This window comes from Diabrotica virgifera, chromosome 5 (genome assembly GCF_917563875.1).
Source record: "Diabrotica virgifera virgifera chromosome 5, PGI_DIABVI_V3a".
Taxonomy (NCBI): domain Eukaryota; kingdom Metazoa; phylum Arthropoda; class Insecta; order Coleoptera; family Chrysomelidae; genus Diabrotica; species Diabrotica virgifera.
In genome coordinates this window covers 145,904,464-145,927,159 of record NC_065447.1, presented here as the reverse complement: position 1 = coordinate 145,927,159, position 22,696 = coordinate 145,904,464, and the positions used below count along the sequence as shown (strand labels likewise).

Here is a 22,696-nt window from a genome sequence, read left to right as displayed (position 1 = left end):
TTATCATTGTTACTATAGTCCGTCCCACCTTGATTTTTCAGTACTCGGAACATAGGGCAATGCAATCCTTATGAGAGTTTTTAGCACAGCGATGCCACTTTTATCCAAAATAATTTGTAATCAAATGTTAGTTAGACAGGTTAAATTAAAACCATTTTAGAAAGGCAATCGACAATAATTATACAATTGATATGCCTAATAACTACAGTAATAGGGGAGGCTTGGATGCTCAATTTGCAGTTACAAATGCGTCATGGGAACCTTCTTGGGAATTTGTAATCAAATGTTAGTTAGACAGGTTAAATTAAAACCATTTTAGAAAGGCAATCGACAATAATTATACAATTGATATGCCTAATAACTATAGTAATAGGGGAGGCTTGGATGCTCAATTTGCAGTTACAAATGCGTCATGGGAACCTTCTTTTGCCCTTTAATTCGTCCAATTTGAACATAGGCTTCCCCCAGTTTCCTCCATTCGCTTCTGTTTAGTGCTTTCTGTTTCCAGTGAGTTCCTCCTATCTTTTTAATGTCGTCTTCCCATCTCATCTGGGGTCGTCCTCTTGCTCTCTTTCCTGTCCATGGTCTCCATTGTTGTATCGTGGTATTCCACCTATTGTCCGTTTGTCTAGCGTTATGACCTGCGAAGTTCCATTTTAGCATGGCTATATGTTGTCCTGCGTCTTTGATTTTGTTTTATTTCTTACCCAGTTGTTTTGCTTTTTGTCTGTCAATTTTACTCCTAACATTGCTCTCTCCATGGCTCTTTGTGTCTTCATTATTTTATCCATGTTTGCCTTAGTCAAGGTCCATGTTTGGCATGCGTATGTGAGAATTGGGAGTATGCACTGGTCAAACACTCTTGTTTTTAAGTATTGTGGGTTTTTTTTTCTTTAGGACCCATTTTAATTTCCCAAATCCTGTCCAGGCTAATCAGACCCTTCTTTTTTCCTCCGCTGTTTGGTTTTCCTTATTTATTTTTATCATCTGTCCCAAATATATATAATCATTAACCGCTTCTATTGTGGTGTCGTTTAGTATTACGTTTCTATTATCTTGTGTGTTTGTCATTGTTTTTGTTTTGGCAAAATTAATTTTTAGACCTATTTGTTCGGATTCATTTGCTAGTTCGGTTAGCATGGTTCGTAGTTCTTCAAAACTTGATGCTATTACTACTACATCGTCTGCATATCTTAGGTGGTTTAGTTTCTTTCCATTTATGTTTATTCCCATGTTTGTCCATTCCATTGTTTTGAAAACATCTTCCAGTGCTAATGTAAATAACAAATTGAAGAGTCTCAGATGCAGAATCCACCAATTTATTAAAAATTAAAATGGTAAATAGTATTTTAAACCTGAGACTTTTCGCGTTGAAAGTTCTTACTGGTACATCCTTAATCTGCGACTTTTTCAATTAATAAGACAACAGACGACGAATATAGAAAACGAAAGGGAAACGATCACATTCCGCCTTCATTCGTCTAGGAAAAGGACAGCAGAGGAACTTTCAGTACTCAAACCGAGTAAAGGAAATAAAATAATAAATTATGGTTTTGCTTGTTTTCGATTCAGAGGGTTGCACACCCGCTAGACAGGCTGTTTCTACCATTTCAGGCGTCTTCAGTAGCTTTTGTTAGCGTGCACACCTCTAAGATTCACAATCGAAAACCTCTAAGAGGTGTGCACGCTAACAAAAGCTACTGAAGACACCTGAAATGGTAGAAACAGCGTGTCTAGCGGGTGTGCAACCCTCTGAATCGAAAACAAGCAAAACCATCATTTATTATTCTAATGTAAATAGTTTAGGAGAAATAACATCTCCTGTCGCGCTCCTCTGTTAATTGGTATGGGTTTTGTGGTTTCATCCAATTGTACTGTCTTTGTTTCTTTATTATATATATTATGTATTAGCATTCTGTATTTGGAATCTATTCTACAGTTGCTTATAGCTTTTTCTATTGCCCACATTTCCACGCTGTCAAATGCTTTTTCGTAGTCAACGAACGCTAAGTGCAGATCTATATGGTATTCCTTAGCTTTCTCTATTAGTCCTAATTGTTAGAAGATGGTCATTGGTGCTATATCACTTTCGGAATCCTGCCTGCTCTACTGGTTGATACGAGTCCAATTTGTGTTAGCCTGTTGTTGATAATCCTCATGAATAGTTTATACGTTTGAACCAGCAGTGAGATAAGTCTGTAATTTTTTATGTCCTTTCTGTCGCCTTTCTTAAATAGCAGGATTGTAAGACTTTCGTTCCATTCGTCGGGTATTTCTCCTTTATGTAGACACTGATTAAATAGATTTCTTAATGTTTGTAAGATCTTACATGGGAACCTATTGGGTTCTAAATATTAGGTCCTAAAACCAAAACAAGTTAAGTTTTCCATTTTAGTGGGGATTTTCCAATTTTGCATTTTATTTTCCATTTCCAAAAATCGGTTTTTCCTATTATAGCGCCACCTATCCATAATTCGAAAAAATGTCTCGAATAAAATTTACTTATTTTTACGTAAGGAATCCAGATCTGTAAAAAATAAATGGGGGTACCTATTTAAGATTTTAAACCCCCCTCACCACCGTGGGGTGTCGTGTTTGGTGTCATTCAATAAATTTTTGGAGATCTCCAGATGGGGTTACAGTCGAGATGATCGATCATGTTATTATTGACTCTAGACATCACTCGGACGTAATAAACGTATTCAGCAGACGAGGGGCAAATGCAGACTCAGATCACTATCTAGTGGAAAGTAGAATAAGAGCCAGAATCTCAAACATTAAAAAAGAAAAGGGATCCAAAATTGAAAAATGTGAAATAAAAAACTTAGCAGACAACAGCAAAAAGGCCAAAAGCATGAGGATATAAACAGAGAATGGGAAGCGTATAAAAACATCATACAAGACGCTGCCAAAGAGACCTTGGGTCTACAAAAAAAGGTAAAATCAACTGAAGGGAAGTGGTTCGAGTGCCGTAACATAACAGAGAGAAAAAATAATGCATATCAACGACTACAACAACCACATAGAACAAGACAGGCAGAGGAGGAATATAGAATGCTAAGGAGGGAAGAGAAGAAAATACACCGCAGAAAGAAAAGAGAACACATAGAAAAAGAACTCCAAGAAATTGAAGAATTAAATAAACCAACAGAAACCAGAAAATTCTACCAAAAACTTAACAAAAGCAGAAAAGAATTTAAACCAAGAACAATGATGTGCGGAGACAAAGAAGGAGATATAGTAACTCAACAAGGTGAAATACTACAAAGATGGACTGAATTTTTCAAAGAAAAGTTTGAACAAGACGGAGATCCACTACAAGATGAAATTATACTGGATCAAACGGATACCAGAGAAACAACCCCCCCCCTTCAGTAGCTGAAATGCAAGAAGCAGTAACCAGACTGAAAAACAACAAGTCGCCTGGATTAGACAACATAGCGCATAATTAATAAAAGAAGGCGGAGACTCCCTATTGAATGCGATACACGAACTTATAGTGAACATATGGAATAATAAACAACTGCCACACGACTGGAATACCGGAGTAATTATTCCACTACATAAAAAGGGAGATCAGCTTCAATGTAAAAACTACCGGGCAATAACGCTACTGACTGTGGCATATAAAATACTGTCAAATATTGTGTATGAGCGATTGAGACCATATGCGGAACAAATAGTTGGGGGATATCAATGTGGTTTCTGCAGGCAGAAGTCCACAATAGATCAGGTGCGGGAGCACGCCAAATAGAATTCTATTTTAGTGACGTCACGTTGCCTAGCAATCGTCGATTCTCCCATTATGAAATTCTATTTTGTGACGTCAGCAAAATAGAATTCTATTTGGCGTGCTCCCGCACCTGATCTTCGTCTTGAGACAAACCTTGGAAAATACTAGTGAATTTAATATAGACACACATCATCTTTTCATTGATTTTGAGAGTGCCTATGATAGTATCCATCGAGAATTTCTGATCCACGCCCTGAAAGAGTTTAATATTCCAATTCAACTCATTGATATAGTAAAAGAAACACTTAAAATACAAAGCAAAATTCGAATTCAAAACGCACAGATACAATCCATGTTAGAACGGGCCTACGACAGGGAGATGCCGTATCCTGTATTCTATTCATCACATTAGAGAAAATCATTAGAGAGTCAAAAGTCAACACCACGGGAACAATAATAACAAAAAGTGTACAAATATTAGCATTTGCAGATGATGTTGATATCATAGCTAGAAGCAAAAGAGAAATGATAGAAGCATTTAATGCGATAGAAAGAGCGGCACAAAACAGTGACCTAAATATTAATGAAATAAAAACCAAATACATGAAGGCCAGCAAATCGACAGGCCAAAGAAACCTACAGAATCTGACAATAGGAGACTATAACATCGAAAGCGTAAAATTTTTTACATATCTAGGTTCACTAATTACCGCAGATAACAATGTCAGCGAAGAAGTTAAGATAAGAATACATATTGCTAATAAAACATATGGACTAATTAAACAATGGACTAATTAAACTTCTAAGATCTAACAACATCACGAGAAACCCCATAAGCAAAATATACAAAACCCTGATAAAACCGGTCCTTATATATGGATCAGAGACATGGGCACTGTCGAAAAGCGATGAGAGCTTATTAGGTACGTTTGAACGAAAAATCCTTAGACACATTTATAAAGGAATTAAAGAAAATGACGTATGGCGCAGAACATATAATTTTGAACTATACGCAGCATACAACGATCCCGACGTCATAACATCCATAAAGATCGGACGTCTATGCTAGATGGGCCATGTTGAACGGATGTTGGAGACCGAAACACCAAAACATATAATGAGGCAAACACCACTAAGGAGAAGGTAAAAGGGAATACCCAAACTTAGATACATGGAACAAGTGGAACAAATTCTGAAAAGACTTGAGATTACCCACTGGAAGAAGAAAGCAAGGAACAGAACAGAATGGCGGAAAATCCTAGAACAAGCCAGGACCCAAAAAGGGTTGTCGAGCTACTGATGATGATGATGATGAATAAATTTTTGAAAAATATTGAACACGTATTTTTCAGTCATGTTCATTTCGCGAAATATCGCGAGATTCCTGTTTAAAATTTTAAAGTTACCCCCACCCTCCTCCGTGTGGGTCGTGTTTGGTATCATTCGATAGATTTTTGAAAAATATTGAACACGCATTTTTCAGTTTTTCGATCTGATGTTCATTTCGCGAAATATTCGCTTTTTGTGAAACTTTGTGACTCACCCATTTCGTTTAAAATATACACTGTTCTTCATTTAAAGCATATTTTTGTGATTTTTTTGAAACTATGGTACAACTTATTTTTAAATTAAATAAGCATATGTATTATGTACAATTCAAAGAATATTCAAAAATAATTTCAAGGAAAAATATTGAAAAATAAGCCAACAGTGACAAATTTTTACAGACACCCCTTTCCTACAGTCACTGGATTCTGTGGAATAAAAAATTCAAAAAGATTTTATTAGCTTATTAGTTCCTCGAGCCCGCTTGAGTATGGCAGGCAGGCGCGTCTCCATTTGGCGTAAAGGAGAACGGCTGGAGACAATCTCTGGCTAGTGGGGCTTCAGGAAGGGAGAAAGAGTGTAAAATCTCTTCCTACCAAAACCCCGCCGTGGACCGTCCAATTCCAAGTGAAGGTAACGTGCTGTGGATGGAAGGTCGCTGGAGTAGTAGCAGCCGTAGCGTCCCCTGGGGGCACCAGGCGAAACCCCCTTGTAAATAGCATTACCCGGTCATGCGGGGCTCTGGCCGGGTGGACCTGCTATATCCCTAGCTACTCGTGGGACCTAAAATGACAAGGAACCAAAAATTAAAACAAAACACTTCCTCTCAGGTGAGTGACTCCCCCAGGGCCCCACTACCTCTGAACCTGAAATAGGCTCCCTCACGGCAGTCTCCTCTTCACTATCATCGGAGAGCTCCCTCGTGGGGGCCTCTGCTACCACTGTACGATTGGAGAGCTCCCCCATGGAGGCCTCCGACACCTCCTCTTCGGTGAGTTCTATTCCAGCTTCTCTGGAAGCTGTAACGACGCAATCCTCCATAAGTACCCTCTGGTAGAGGGCCTCTCCTTGGAGAGTGCTCCTTCCGGCGGCCGCGGTGGCTCAGAGGGAGGAAATCAGGACAATGACATCCCAGTCAAAAAGAGAAACAGATCTCGAGCTGCAAAAAAGCGGGCTCGGGTCGCTCATGGTAACGTGTCTAAGTCAGGGCCCCGCGCCTTAGTCTCATGTTCAGAGGAAACTTCCCCACCTGATAGTGGGGAGCTGCCGTCGGGTTCCAGTGGGGCACCTTTAAGCTCTTCGTCGGGGGTTCAGGGTGCACATGGTGACTCAGTGGCGACCCTGCAGAAAGGAGGGGACAAAACATTTAAGAAGCGGCCTAGATCTACAGGAACAATACCTGAATACCGAAAGCAGCAGCTTAAGAAGTCACGCACCGTAAACGGTGTCGGGACTGCTGGAGACTCGTATGCTCGAGCTGTTGAGGGTTGCAGACTCCGACGCATGATTATCCGTGAAGGGCAAGAGGCGTCAGTATTTACAGTGGACGAGTCCCTGGAGTTTAGTGATGCTGTGGGGGACTTATTGGTACGGCTCTCAGAGGGGGCTGCCTTGCATACACGTCAATATGCCTACCAGGCTGGGAAGACTTGTGAGACGGCCCTGCATCACCTTGTCTGCAGGGGGAGCGGGTGCTAGATCGGAAGCAATACAGCTTGGGTATCTTTATGGATATTGAGGGCGCATTTAGCTGCGCTACTTTTGACTCTATGTGTATGCTGCAGAAAAGCATGGGGTTGGCCAAAACTTGGTCAGGTGGATCCGGGCCCTGCTTTCTCAGAGGCAGATAGCTGCGTACCGGAACGGTTGTTGCGTTCGGGTGTCGGCATCTCGTGGTTGCCCTCAGGGAGGAGTCGTATCCCCCCTGCTGTGGTGCATGGTAGTTGACGGCCTTCTTCAGCGACTCTCCGAACAAGGTATGTATGCACAAGCCTACGCCGATGACGTAGTTTTACTGATTGAGGGACTCTTTCCGGGAACAGTGCACGAGGTCGCTCAGGTGGCTCTCGGGCTCGTTGAAGAATGGTGTCGGGGGCAGTCACTCAAGGTTAATCCTGAGAAGACTGCTGTGGTTCCGTTTACTCGGAGAAGGGTTATCAGATCTACTAGAAATCTTAGCTTCTATGGCAAAACATTATCGATTTCCAGGTCAGTGAAGTACCTAGGAGTGATCCTGGATTCTAAACTGACATGGAAGGAACACCTGGACGCTAAGTTGAAGAAGGCCGCTGCAGCTTATTGGGCGTGCAGAAGAGCTTTCGGAGCCAAATGGGTTCTGCAGCCGAAAATTCTATATTGGATATACCAATCCATGATAAAACCTATACTGACGTATGCGGCAATCATGTGGTGGCCCCGGGCTAGACTGTCTTCAGTCAAGGACCAGTTGGCTCATCTACAGCGGTTGGCATGCGTGGGCATCACAGGGGCCATGAGGACCACTCCCACAGCAGCTCTTGAGGTTCTGCTGGATTTACCTCCTTTACATCCCATTGTTGAGCACGAAGCCATGATGGCAGCCTATCGTCTCAACTGCTCTGGATATTGGTTGGGAACGAATGGGCGGATGAGCCATTGTGACATTTGGAGACAGGCTATCGAATGTTGTCCTGTGCTTTCTATGGTACAGCACAGCATGTCCCCTCAATTTGAGTTCTCATTCTCCTTCTTGGTCCAATTTCCTGACCGGGATGAATGGGTAGAACGAGAACCTACACTAATCTGTCGGAGTGGGCTCACCTGGTTCACAGATGGGTCCAGAACAGACGAGCGGGCAGGTGCTGGAGTGTATGGAGGTGGAGTCGGATTTGAGCCTAGCCAGGCTCTCGGCTCTCATGCATCAGTCTTTCAGGCCGAGATCTTTGCGAGCAGCCGAGCCAGGTGAGGGAGTTGTCTTTCAAGAGACTTGTGGCTTTCTGTGAGGCCATAAGGTTTCTGGGGGACTAGCATGGGAGCTCGGTGCAGCCTGGGCCCTATAAACGCCGAAGACCAGGTTCTTATGGACCTGATCTGATCAGCAAGGTAGGGATGATACAATGGACCCGCCGTAGGAGGTCTAAGTGTCTGAAGGGCTCACAAGTGGGCCCTGCCCCGATATACCATTACCATAGTTCCTCGAGGTAACGCTGTCGAGTTTTTTTTTATTTTTTAACGATTTTTGAGTTTTTGGTATCACTCAAGAGTCACAAAAGCGAAATTCTGTGTAACAAAAGGGTGAAAATCAACATGTTTATTATTGAAACAAAAAATAAGCATAAAACCAAATATATCTCGACAGCGTTACCTCACGAAATGTCCAAAGACAATCTTTGCAAAATTTCAGGTGGATCGGCTTAAATTACAATGTCCACCGCCTTTGAAAGAGCAGTTTTGAGAAAAACGCGTTTAAAGTTTTGAAAACTTTTTTATTTTTGTCTGTCAAATTGCATGAATGTGGAGATTAAAGTTTTGAACAAAATTAACTTTAGACGAATTTTCCGTCACTTTTTCGGGATGCTATCCCACTGCAATGTAGCAACAAAATAATAACTAAATTTATTAGACAGTTGGGACTAGGAACAGTGAACCCAGTGTGATTACGGTGACAGTGTAGCATCCTGCTTCATTTACAACTAGGTATAACAGTCAGAGACAGTCAGAGATTGCAACAGGATTGTAGTAGAAATAAAATAACTGTTATAATAACCGCCTTTAATAAAAAGACTCTTTTGTTTTGCTTATGATTATTCGATGTTCTTAAATATTTTTTAACTATCTCTATACTATTTTCTTTTGTATATTCTAATATATTCTAAATATTTTTTTTGTAGTTTGTGACCTAGATAGGATGAACATTAACGAAGAGATACCAGAAATTGATAGCAAGAATTTTGATAACATAGGATTTTAGATATTCAGCTGTGATTCAATTTACTGCAATTAATTTGCACATCATACACAAATTATGACTAATAAGTACTATGTAGACTTTAATGAACATTGTGTTTTAAAGAGTCATTTTCAAGTACTGTGTAGAATATCAAAATTGCTCATCAGTATAATTTGTTTATAAAAGCATATTTTTGATAAAACCGTATTTGTAAGAAATTGTATGTAATGGTACACAATCCAAGATTGTTACTGAAAAATTTTAGCTATGGCTTATTAGGAAAAAAATGATCGAAATAATACTATTTAAAAAAACAGCAATCGTAACCACCTTTAGTTTGTGAAAGTAATATTTATTTCATACCTGTTACTTGTTCACTTCTCATTCTTTATGTACCACATCAGAGTTATTTGACATTGGTGATCACCATGGCGAAGGCTTTACGGCCTCCTGCTATCTAAGTAAATTGCTCCCTCCGCATTTCGTATTTCATTCCAATCTTAAATATTGTCAACCAAGAAGCTTGTTTACCTTTACTCCGCTTTGTCCTATTTTTTCACTTGAAATCCATTTGTAGTATTCTATAACTATTTGCTGTCAATCTACGACCCAAATGAGATTTTCCTATTAACAGTTTTTATTAATTCTCTATTCTTGTTGAATCTTCTCAAACTTCATTGTTGTTTATGTGAGTCATCCAAATAATCTTTAATATTCGTCTACGTATCCACATTTTCAAAGCTGGAGTTCGGTTTATTATTGATACTTTTAGCGTCCATGATTCTACTCAATGCCACCCCTAAAAGCAATTGCCAAGATACATTTTTTCTCGTTATTTTACCTAGTTTATGTTTTCCATGTTAATAAATAAATTAATAAATATATCACATGTTCTTTCCCGATTTATTCTAAGGACCTAGCAACACTGCCAAATACCAAATTTTGTTATTTTGTAGCTATATTCACACACCCTGAATCTGAAAATTGCCCCATAATTGTATTAGTTATTTGGTTTATTTTTATAAAAGTTGCACAATTAGAAATTTAAACATTCGAATACCTATCATCGAATTCATATTTCACCTACGGTTATGTTGAGTTATTTGAGTTTTTATGCCAAATGGTCTAAAATGGGTGACAGACACACAAACTTTAAGTACGCGATTTTAAAGATCGCGGACGTACTCGACTCGACGTCGGTGACACACGGCAAGCTTACTCATACTGCATTGCGATGTCGTCGAGAGAAGACATGCACAAAAATAACAATTATTCAAAAACAAAAAGAAAAATTACCTTGTTTTAGTCTAATGTAACTACTTATCAATATTTAATTAGGTTTACTAAAAAACAAATACATAATCATAAATAATGTAGTATAGCTTATAATAGTTTTTTACGTTTTTCTCAAAACTTATAAAATGTAACTTGTCTCCTTTCAACAATAAACGATTCAATTATTTATGGGCAATTTGCGTAATTAGTAAAAATATAGGCGTAGCATACGCAATACAATGACGGCTCGAAGCAGTGATACTTGTACAAGCTACGAGCAAGATTTAAAACCGGTTGGATCAACGACGAACTTACTCGGCAAACGAAAGCCGGAGATATACATACACATGCCTGTAACTAGCATACCAGTACCTAGTACGCACCAGCTACAGTCCCCAAACTGGCAAGTGTGTTATACACTGTGTGTACCTTAACTGGCATGCTAGCTAATCACAAACAATTTCATTTTTCGTTCTAGTAGCGTGCTTTGAGATGAAATGCGCATGCGTGGGGAATGACACAGGCATGTGTGAACGCGCGCTACTGGCATGCCAGTAGCTAGCAGAGAGTTGTGGTGTAGACGGAAGACCTAATCTGTTGTTTTGTTAATAAAAATTATTGTTTTATTTTTAAACTTTTAAATTTAAATGCCTCGTTTGGCCGATAAGGAAACTATCTTACTTTAATATTTTTCTGATGAAAACCACTCAATTTTTTACTGGCACTGGCATGTGCAAAAATCTACGCCGCTTTTTTGCCTGGACAGTATAGGTATGCGAGCTAAACTTTCTAAATTTAAAAGCATGTGTGTACCCGGCTTTAAAGTACGCGTACTTACGGTGACACTCGTTCGAAAAAGGTCGTCGAGCCATAAGTTCGCGTACTTACTCGCGTGTCTGTCACCCCTTTAAATTTTCCTGTACATTCCTTATTAGCATGGTTTTGTATATCTTAATATGCATTTTCTCATGAGCATCTTTCAGTACGTCACAGTTTTTCGATTTCTTTCTCACGCATTAAATTGTATGTGACAGAAAAAAACGCACGTCGGTGATTACATTTCGTCGGTGACATTTATAACATTTATTCTAGTTGTCAATAGGTGGCGCTATAATCGAAAAAAATTATTTACAAATTATATAATAATATTAGCAACTCAACTATAGCATCTCTTCATGAAACTATAACTTCGGATCTACTGACGATAAAGACCTGGTCCGACTCTAATTTACTCTCTTTTAATGTAGATAAAACAGTAGCATTATCCTATAAAGGATCTCTTCAACCTTTGCCTCTTAATAACAGCCAGATCAGTACCGTTGATTCTGTAAAATTTCTTGGTATTTTTTAAACAGCAACCTCAAATTGTCCCTTCATATCGATTCGTTAAGTAAGAAACTCGCCTCAGCTTGCTATGCAATAAGATCTGTCTCAAGGGAACTCAATTTAGCATCTTCTAAAATAACATATTTTTCGTTATTCGAGTCTCATCTTCGATATGGTCTTCCTTTTTGGGGTTCTAGTACAGCTGCTCAATTTGATGTTATTTTTAAATTGCAAAAAAGAGCAATAAGGTATCTGTTTGGCCTCAGAAGATCTACACATTGCAGAAGTTACTTCAGTAATCACGGAATTTTAACACTTCCATCTTTATATATTCTAGAAACGGTTTGTTTAATTCGTAAACACTTTCATGCCTTTCCAGCAAGGCCCAATCATCTTTACTCCACCAGAAATTCAATCTTTGATATTTATTTACCGATCCCATGCACTGAGTTAGTAAAGAAATCTATATTATATTCCGCAAAAAAACTTTACAACCATCTGCCTTTACAACTTAAATCTGCAACATCTTTCCCAAAATTTCGTAAACTGACAAAAGCCTATCTATCTAAAAGACCATATTATTCAATAGAAGAATTTCTTAATGAATAACTAAGAAAATTGGGTTTCATACGCAGTAGCTTAAACTGTCAATTCCTAATGTTGTATTTTATTTATTGTATGTTCAGTTTTCAATTTGCAATGTATATAAATTTTGCAATTAAGTAATTGTTTTTGTCTTTGGTTTTATATCTTATTTACTGTATATTGACGATTTATCTAATTTTATTAAATTGTAGTTGTTATTTGTTGTTGATATTATTTTTCTTTTGACTGTATGTAAGCTTTGTCCATAAAATTGTAAAAATTTTCAGTGACAATAAAGTATATTTCTATTCTATTCTATTATATCTACGAATATAATCTGTACTAATAATTTATAAGACTATACAAATCAAAGAAAATACCATTTTATAAATGCAATAAACAATTGATTTGTTTTTATGCCAAATTGCAAATAGAATGTGACAACTGTCAGATTTAACTAAAATGTCATGTCACTAAAATGTATATTATCACGGACTTACCTTTTTTCTATCATTTGTGACGCACTGAAAAATGCTCATGAAAAGAAGCATACCTTCATTTGATGATATGTATGTAGGATCTATTTTTACATTATTATTTTTTACTTTGCCAACTCAAAAGATTTTTTAATATAAACATAGTTTCCAAAGTTATCCATCACCTATAATTATGCTCATTTTCATGGTTTATATTTTTTCATGAACAGATTAAGGGATTCCGCCATTTGTTTTATTATTTTAAATTTTTCTTTGGTATTTACACAGTTGAGCAAAGGTTTGCCCAAACTTCGTTTTTATACTTTTACCGGGTGGAAGAAAAGAAATGTTTTTCTTATCTTAAGTTTGAGACACTCTATAGGGAGGACAAGGTACAAGTGTGAGTATGCATCGAAATCGTATTATAGTCTTATGATTTGTGAACATTTTGTTTTTTTTAATATCCCTGATATCTTTAGAAACAAAGAAAATAGACGGTTTTATTCTTTAACATGTGTTTTAACTGAAACAAAAGTTTGATACACCCTGTAGGGAGGAAAAGATACAAAGGTGGGTATACATCGAAATTATGTTGTAGTCTCAGATTTTGTGAACATTTTATTTGTTTAGTTTCTCTAATATCTTTCATAACAAAGAAACTAGACGGTTTTACTCTTTAGTATGTGTTTTAACTGACGACATGCTATACGTGAGGAGCTTATGTCTTACCATACACTAAGATGACATTATATCCTATATATAATGCGAAAGGAACAAAGTGTTCAAAAAAAGAAAATCTGTGCAATGTACCTCTCGATATTTATAGAGACTCCACGTAGACACCAAATCCGTACTTACTCTCAAGGAAATTCCACCCCAAAACATCACAGAGCCTCCATTAGACAATCTCGTCTCTCTTATGCTGCGCTGTGCATACCGCTCACTTGGTCGACAAATAACTTAAGGTGTCGACCAGGATTGTTAACGTTATGTGCCTTTCTGTTTTTGAAGGTTTCTTAACTGTTATTTTTTATTATTAATTTAGTTTTGTGTCAGTTAACCACGTCACGTTAAAGAATAAAATCGTCTATTTTCTTTGTTAAAGATATCAGGGACATTCAAAAAACATAATATTCACAAAACATGAGACTATAATATGATTTCGATGTATACCCACATACACTTATACCTTGTCCTCCCTGCAGGGTCTCTCACACTTAACATCAAAAAAGATATATTTTCTTCCACCCGGTATAAGTTCAAAAAAGAAGTTTGAGTAAACCTGTACCCAACTGTGTAGATACCAAAGAAAAATCTAAAATAATAAAAAAATTAGCGGAATTCGTTAATCTGTTCACGAAAATATCAAAGATGAAAATGAGCATACTTTTACCCGATGCATAACTTTTGAAACTATGTGTATAATATAATTGTATAATATGTAATACATAGTGTAGTATCGGTTATACAGTGCGCTGGAATAAGTGTACCCGCCCCCTTATTAACTTATTTATTTTTAGTACATAAGCAAAACGCTCGGACAGGTCGATTTTTAAAATATTCATAGTATATTATAGCATCAATGTTTCGAACTTTACGCGATCCCTCTTCAGGTGACAGGCACAACTTTGATTTTTTTTAAATGGGAAAGTACATCATGTGACACCTCATTTAAAAGATTTTTAAATACTGATTACAAAAATATTTTTTTTAAGCTCCATTTAATTTACAATCTCATTGGTCTCATTAACTCGAATTTTCCATTTTTTTAACCATGCCTGGATATTATTAAGGCTGGCTTGTAAGTTTCTTGAGGCAGTTACTGGATCATGATGTGAGGCGAGTATTGCAGTGTCATCTGCGAAGGTTGCTGTTATTGTAGTTCTTGAAGTTGGTAGATCTGCAGTAAAAAGCTGGTACAGCATTGGTCCTAACACGCTACCTTGCGGTACTCCTGATTTTATTTGGTGTAATTCTGAATATTCTGAATGGTATTTAACTGAAAAGAATCTGTCAGATAAGTAAGAATTTAGAAGTTCATAATACGGATGAGGCAATAGGTTTTTTAGTTTATAGAGTAGACCTTTGTGCCAGACTTTATCGAACGCTTGGCTTATGTCAAGAAACGCTGCTGAGCAATATCGTTTATTTTCAAAGTCGTTGCTGATATGTTTTACTAGTCTATGGACTTGCTCTATGGTTCCATGTTCTTGTCTAAACCCAAACTGATGTTCTGGTATGAGATTTTTGCTATCTAGTATTGGCTTGATGCTTTTCATTATTAATTTTTCCAGCACTTTGGAAAGCACAGGCAGTAAACTTATTGGCCTATATGATGTTAATTCCTCTAGTTTTTTTCCTGGTTTTGGGATCATAATTATAACTGCCATTTTCAGTTGTTGCGGAAAATAATTTAATCTTATTATTGCATTAAAAATTTGTAATATTGCCGTTACTCCTTTCTTTGTTAATTTTTGTAGTATCCTACCCGTTATCAGATCATAACCAGGAGCTTTTTTAGGATTAATTTCTTTCATTATTACATCCTTAACTTCATTGTACTTAAATTTCGGTATGGGCAGCTCCATTTGGTAAGGTTCATTTAGTACTCTATTTATTTCCTCCAATTCTTCAGGTGTTGATTCCAAGCTGTTTGGTTGAAAGACTTGTGAGAGATAGCCACCAAAGGCATCTGCCTTCTCTATGTTATTTCTTGCCCATTTGCCATTGCTTTTTCTTACTGGTGGTATTGGTGTCTGAGGACTTTTTAGTTTCCTTGTGGCTTTCCATAGTGAGTAGTCGGTGGCTTCTGTTGGTGTAAGCTCTTCTAAGTATCTTTGTATAGAATCATTTTTTACTTCAAGTAATATTTTTCTAGTTCCCTTGCTGCTTTATTAAATTTATTTTTATTGCTCACTGTTCTGTTTTGTTGCCAATTTCTTCTTAGCCTTCTTTTCTCTGAAATGTTTTCTTTTATAGTTGGAGGGCAGGATTCTTTTCTTGTTGACTGTAGTTTGGAGTTGCTGCCCATGAAGCTTTCTGTATATTTTTTATGAGGTTAGTTATCGCCCATTCAATATCTGCAGGTGTTTTTAATGATATTTTTAAATTTATTGCTTCATCTAATACTTCTTGAAAAGTATCCCAATTGGTCTTTTTATTGCACAGAGCGGGTGGATTCGGATTCTGAGTTATATCGGAGTACATGTTCATAAGGACTGGAGTGTGATCCGAAGACATGTCTAAGCTGGATCTTGCTGTGACTAGTTTACTGTCAATTCCTTTTGTGATATAGAAATCAAGAAGGTCTGGTATTTTATAAGGGTCCGAAGGCCAATATGTGGGTTCTCCTGTTGACGGGTAGTTTAGATTATTGCACTGCATTGCAGTTAGTAGTTCACGACCCTTAGTAGTTGTAACTCTCGCACCCCATACTGTGTTTTTAGCGTTGTAATCTCCACCCGCTATAAATTTGTTTCCAAGCGTTTTGAAGAAAATCTCATAGTTGTCTCTTTTATTGTTGTGCTTGGGAGGGCAGTATACAGCAGATATTTTGGTGATTCCAGTAACTCCTTCTATTGCAATGGTAGTGGCTTGTAGGTGATTTTCTGTAAATCGTTCCAGTTCGTGATGTTTAATTGAGTTTCTTATTAGTATTGCTGTGCCTCCATGTGCAGTCCCATCTGGGTGGTTGGTAAAGTAAATTTTGTAGTTAACTAGGGCTAGGTGACTTTTATTTGTGAAATGAGTTTCAGTAACTAGCATGACATCTATTTCATTGTTGGTTATGAAACTTTTGAGTTCATGAGTATGCTGGTTTAAGCCGTTTGCATTCCATAATGCTATTTTTAGTGTTTGAACCATTATGACCTATTTGAGACAAGAGCGGTGATAAGATTCATTATTGTTCCCATTTGCGTAATGAGATCTCTCATCATTGCTTTTAGGTCAGAGATATCATTAGGTTGACTTATACTATTTTGTTGGTACATAATGTTACCTTCTTGTTGATTATTTTGATTGGTTACCTGTGCATATGTCATTCCTTGTGTTGTAGCCCTGTTTCCTTTAGATGTTTGTCCATTTCGTTCTCTAAGTTTTGGATGCATTTTCTCTTGAAGTTGCTTATGTATAATACACCCTCTGTAATTTGCGGGATGCTGTTCTCCACAATTTACACATGTCACATTTTCATCTTTTATTTTCCTGGTACATTCTGAAGTGTGATGTGACCCTGTGCATTTTACACATCTGGATTCTCTATGGCAAAAGTTTTTTGTATGACCGAATCTCTGACATTTGGTGCACTGTGGAATAACTCTTCTAGCATAAGGGGCTTCAATTGTAACTATCGAGTGTCCTAGTTTCTTGACATTATAGATGTCTTTATTATTTTCTTTAATTTTTAGATTGACAAAGAACATGGGCAATGGTTTTTTTGTTATGTTTTGTTTAACATTCCATAGATTTAGAACTTCATGTCCAAGAGCTTCTATGTCCCGTTTAATATCGGCAGGATTTGTTGAATAATGAATATTTTTTACTACTATTCTAAAGGGATTGCTTTGTTTAGACTGGTATGTATGATACTCTGTTTTTTTAGTGTCCAATGCTTTCACTATAGTAGTATATGCTTCACTCGAAGTTGGTTGGATTCTTACTTGACTTTCACCCAGGGCTTTTAAGGTGTACTGATCTTTAGCAATTTCAATAAGAAGTTTATTTAAGGGATTCATATCTTCGACACCGGATACAAATATCGGTGGTGGTTTGGGTTCTGTTTTTTCCGTTTCTCTTTTAGATTGGTCTATTTTATCCTCATCTTCTTCTTGGAGATTGTTATATATATTGCTGGTGCTGGTGCTAGGTTTAGACAACCAATAATCTTTTATTTTGGTTTATCTTTTAGCGTTCCTGTTATCTTCAGGGCTTATTTGCCTTTTTTTGTAGTTCACTGTTTGCCATTCATTGTCCTGAGTAGTTGCAGGTGCAGTTAAACTGTTGTTTGTTCCAGAAGGGAAGTTGTTTTGGTTAAAGGGTTGTCCATTTATGATATTGTGCCATTGTGATAATGGCATAATTGGTTGCGTGTTTAGGTAAGATGTAGGTTGGTACAAAGGTATTGGTTGATTCACTAGGATTTGACCATTATTATCAGTAGGGACATGGTTTGGTTGCAGGAATGGATTATTTGTGTAATTATATGGATCTGTCATTTTTTACTCAATCTATATTTACCTTAAGTCTTACTTTTACAAAAATTAACATCACAAGTTTTTTTGCAAAAAACCGCTATCGGTTTTGAAATTTTTTATTTTTCTTATTTTTTGTGTTTTATATTTTTTTTATTATATTTCTCATGTATTATTTTGTGAAAATCGTAATATCTACTGTTTATTTATTTATTTACTGAAATAATACTGACCGTTATTTTGGAGCGTTGCTTCCCACCTTTACATTCACCAACAATTACAACACAAAAAGGTATAATGTTTTAACACAAAGTTCGAACGTTTATCACCAATTAGCACTAAACAATGTTTTTAGCGGAACAAACACTCTTGAAAACTACATAAGTCTTTCTTATGAAAGGAAAACCTTGCATGTTCAAGAACAATTTCTCCAAAAATTTTAAAATATAAAATATACAAGGTTTGTTTATCACAACTTTTTTGTTGATCGACAACCGTTCGCTTTGGCTGCTAATTGACGATCAGTGACATGATCAGCTAAGTGACATCATGTGACACCTCATTTAAAAGATTTTTAAATACTGATTACAAAAATATATAACACTTTAATCCTCTTTAAGAGCGTATGCGCAAAAATTTCTAAAAATCAGACTAAATTTTCTCTTTTTTTCACCCCTGTGTCTTATTAAAATAATCATTATAGTAGTTTTCAGGGACTTTCGACCCTCGATAATACTGTAATATTTCATTCTGCGTTTAAATTTTTCAAAAATACGTATTAGTTTTCTCAGGATTCGAAAAAAAAATGAATACATTGAAAAATAATTCGACCGAAATTTTGCGCCTACGCTTTCAAAAGGGATTAAAGCATTATACATTTTTGTAATCAGTATTTTAAAAACTTTTAAATAAGGTGTCGCATGATGTACTTTCCCATTTAAAAAAATCAAAGTTGTGCCTGTCACCTGAAGAGGGATCGCGTAAAGTTTGAAACATTGATGCTATAATATACTATGATTATTTTAAAAATCGACCTGTCCGAGCGTTTTGCTTATGTGCTAAAAATAAATAAGTTAATAAGGGGGGGGTAACACTTATTCCATCGCACTGTATATTACTGCTGATTCCCAATTTTCTGAACCGCATTCAAAAAATAATTTGATCCAGGATAGTATTTTTCTCTAAACCTAATTATGAACTTCTTTCTTCGATTGTCGGTTTTATTTAAGATAGATAATAAGATATTTAGCATTATGGTTTATATTGCCTCGTTAACATTATGACTTTCCATTTTAATAAATAATTATTTCAGACTGATTTACTAAATTTTTAATTTTTATTATGTTAAAATCATTTGAAGAGATTTTCTTTTATGAATTGAGTTAGTTTGTGAGCATTCTGAATATTGTTTATGTAGGTTTGATATGGCAGTGAAAAAATGTTTCTGCTTCTCCTATGACCTAGTATTTTGTTAATTTTTTTGTATCAAATTGTTTATTGTATTCTGAAACTGTAATTAAAAAACAAACTTTATCTATAGAGTGTTGACCCCCCCCCCCAGAAACTCAGAAACCAAGAGTTTCTTCACAATTTAAAAAACACGTCAATTTGTATTGGAAGGGGGACGAATTTTCATGCAAAATTCATGCCCTCAAATGTAACCCCCTACTGTCCCCCAGTTTTTTACAATAGCAAGTGTAGTCGAGTTACACATCATTTGAAAGTTATTTTTTTCTATACACGACCCTCTAATTTTTTTAATTGACGGAATAACGTTAAAGACCATTTTGGATTTAACTAATTTATAATACATTTGTTAAATCCAAAATTATCTTCAAACTTATTACATAAATTAAAAAGAAATTGAGTGTCGTGTAGAGAAAAAAATTACCTTTCAAATGATGTGCCACTCGACCACACTTGCTATTTAAAAAAAGTGGGGGTTGATGCGGGGTAGTAGGGGGTTACATTTGAGGGCATGAATTTTGCATGAAAATTCGTCCCCTCCCATTATAAATTGACGTGTTTTTTTAAATTTTGAAGAAGCTCTTGATTTCTGAGTTTCTGGGGGGGGGTCAAATTTTCGTTGAAGCAGACTATTCTTAAGGGGGGTATAGTATTTTTGATTATTTTTTTCGATTTTTTTATTGGCTTATTTGATTGTAAATATTTTCAAGAGTATACAATTAAAATTTCAAGTTAATCCGAGCAAAATTGACGGAGATATGAATATATACAAAAATTTTCTTAGTATTATATTGACAAACCTACATTTTTTTAAACGCGTTTTCTGAAAAACATGTTTTTTGAGGCGGTGTACATCATAACTCAAAAATTAATGCACCGATCTTTCTGAAATTTTGCACACTTCTTTTTTAGATACTTTACTAGGTAGTGACGTCGATTTTTTTGCTTATTTTAATATTTTTTTTGTTTATATTACCATTTTTCTCTTTACCGAACACACTTTTTTTTTTGATTTTTTCACTTTAAAGTTATACTATGAATTTAAAAATCAATGTAATCATAAAAACTCGACGTCACTATCTCAGAAAACTCTTAAACTAAAATAATCTTTTGGGTTTATATATGTTTCAAATGATTCTGTCCGAAGATATGGTGTACACCGCAAATCATCTTTTTGGATCATCTACTTAAAAATGACGTCACTGCTTCATTTTTTAATATTTTTCAATAAAAATTTAACTGAATAATCTTCAAGTGTGGTTCTTTAAGATATCCTTTTACCAATTTAATTTAACCCTACCACTTTCAAGGGAAAACGTTTTAAAATTAGCAAAAAAACGTAGAATTAACTATACGACCCCCCCTTAAGGGACCCAAGGACGATATGTATATGTATTCAGTATGTTTGTTTGGTTGTGTATTATTATAGGAATTTAGCTGTTAAGGAAAATAATGAAGTTTCACTAATTTCTATTTATATTATGCATTTCAAATATTTTTTTTAATTGTTTTGTTAATTTTTAGCAATGATGTTAATTTTTAACAGAATTCACCAACAGTTTGTGTGGGTGAATTTCAATGTGTTGCATCTATAATGTTTGTATCAGCAATCCAATTATAAAACTGTTCTGCATTTGTCTCTGAAAAGTAAGTGTTATTTAAAAATGAAAAGTGTTTATTGCCATCAATTTATTGATAATCGGTGTATTAGTTGATTGTACAATATTTATTGTTAGCTGTTGTTGGTCAGAATAAAGTGACATCTTGTACTTATTTTTACAATATATAACTATTTTATAAAAATGCTTCGATTTTTAATTTATGAATTGCCCCCATCAGAAGAGACTGGTCAAAAACAAGCAAGAGAAATGAAGAAATTAGTAAAAAATATTCAAACATTCAAGTGAATATAAAATGATGAAGGGTCATCATTCCATATATTTCTGGGCAACTATATACACGTGTTTCGGACTAATTGGTCCATATAGTGTAGCCAAGTTAAAAAAGTTACATGTTAACTTGGGAAAGGATCACTACAGGAGCAATGTTACCATTTTTGGTCATATTGTTACCATTTTTGGCAGTGTTAGTTGTATCCCTTATATGACAGGGTCTTCTAACAATATGACCAAAAATGGTAACATTGCTCCTGTAGTGATCATTTCCCAAGTTAACATACACCTTTTTAAACTTAGCAACACTGTCCTGATGATGGAACAATTAGTCCGAAACACGTGTACACAGTTGCCCAGAAATATATGAAATGACGACCCTTCATCATTTTATATATTTCCTTTTATATTTACATTCAATTTGCGAGTTTTGCCAATAATTTTGCTTATCTACATTTATATTTGTACTCGCTTACTCAACATCATTTTATTTAATAACGTTATGTGCATAAATTATACCATATTAACATAAACATAAAAGTATGTTTATGTTATAATGTAGCGATTTTCTCGAAACTACATTATTTTACATATCCTACTGTTACTCTGATACAACGATGTGAGCTGTGGGTATGCCAAATTTTGTCAATCCAATCGGTTCTGTAAAATTAACAGCAAAAACCTTGAGTAAATGGACGATTTGCCTGTGCTGATCCTGCAGTGTACCTGAACAGATACTCTGGGCTAATTAGCAAAATTCATGGAAAAGTTATTTACCAGCAATTTTATTGCTGGAATCGAATTATAAGATCCTATATATTAATAATATAGATATGCAAAGTCCGCAGATAGTGTGCTACTTTTTTTTATAAACAAAATGGCGCCGACAAATCGTATTTTTTTCAATTATTGCTCTATAACTACGAAAATTTTCCTCGGAAAATGCGAGTTTTCCCAACAAAAACTCTAATTTTCAAATAAAGTTTTAGGTAAGTAATTATTAATCAATAATTAAATACCTTAGTGACATCAAAGCTTTATTGGTATAGATTGTAATTTCAGAAGCCGGTGAAAGCTAAGCGAATATTTTAGCAACAATTCAATTGTTAATTAACAGAAAGACTAAGTTTTCACTCTAATGGCATATAAAACAACATAATGCTATTCTATATCCCACCAGAATGAAAACAATGGGAACCTTCTCTGGTTACACCTCCGAGGCTTCTACAATTTGCAAGCCATATGGATACTGAGACTAAGGAAGATGAGGGAATTCTACAATTTACAATTCACGTCCCATCTGCTCAGCGCGGTAAAGTTCCAACGAGAATGGTTCCCTTCATACTCCACACAGAGTAAATGTAAATCAAAATTCCTTAGTCTCAGTATCCGTATGGCTTGCAAATTGTAGAAGCGTCGGAGGTGTAACCAGAGGAGGTTCCCATTGTTTTCATTCTGGTGGGATGTAGAATAGCATTATGTTGTTTTATATGCCA

At 35.9% G+C, this 22,696-nt stretch overlaps 1 protein-coding gene across 3 annotated transcripts in view; it reads left to right on the top strand.

The window, feature by feature from the left end:
* Positions 1-21,131, top strand: part of LOC126884472 (uncharacterized) — a 175,648-nt gene extending 154,517 nt beyond the window's left edge. For 2 of the 3 annotated variants that reach the window (XM_050650408.1, XM_050650407.1), the window contains exon 12: positions 8,929-19,400. In XM_050650408.1, the coding sequence (XP_050506365.1) occupies positions 8,929-9,008 (80 nt within the window). In that variant the 3' untranslated portion in view covers positions 9,009-19,400. Of the gene's footprint in view, positions 1-8,928; positions 19,401-20,832 lie in introns of those variants that run through there. The other variant, XM_050650409.1, reaches the window with a different exon arrangement.
* The last annotated feature ends 1,565 nt before the right edge of the window (positions 21,132-22,696 follow it).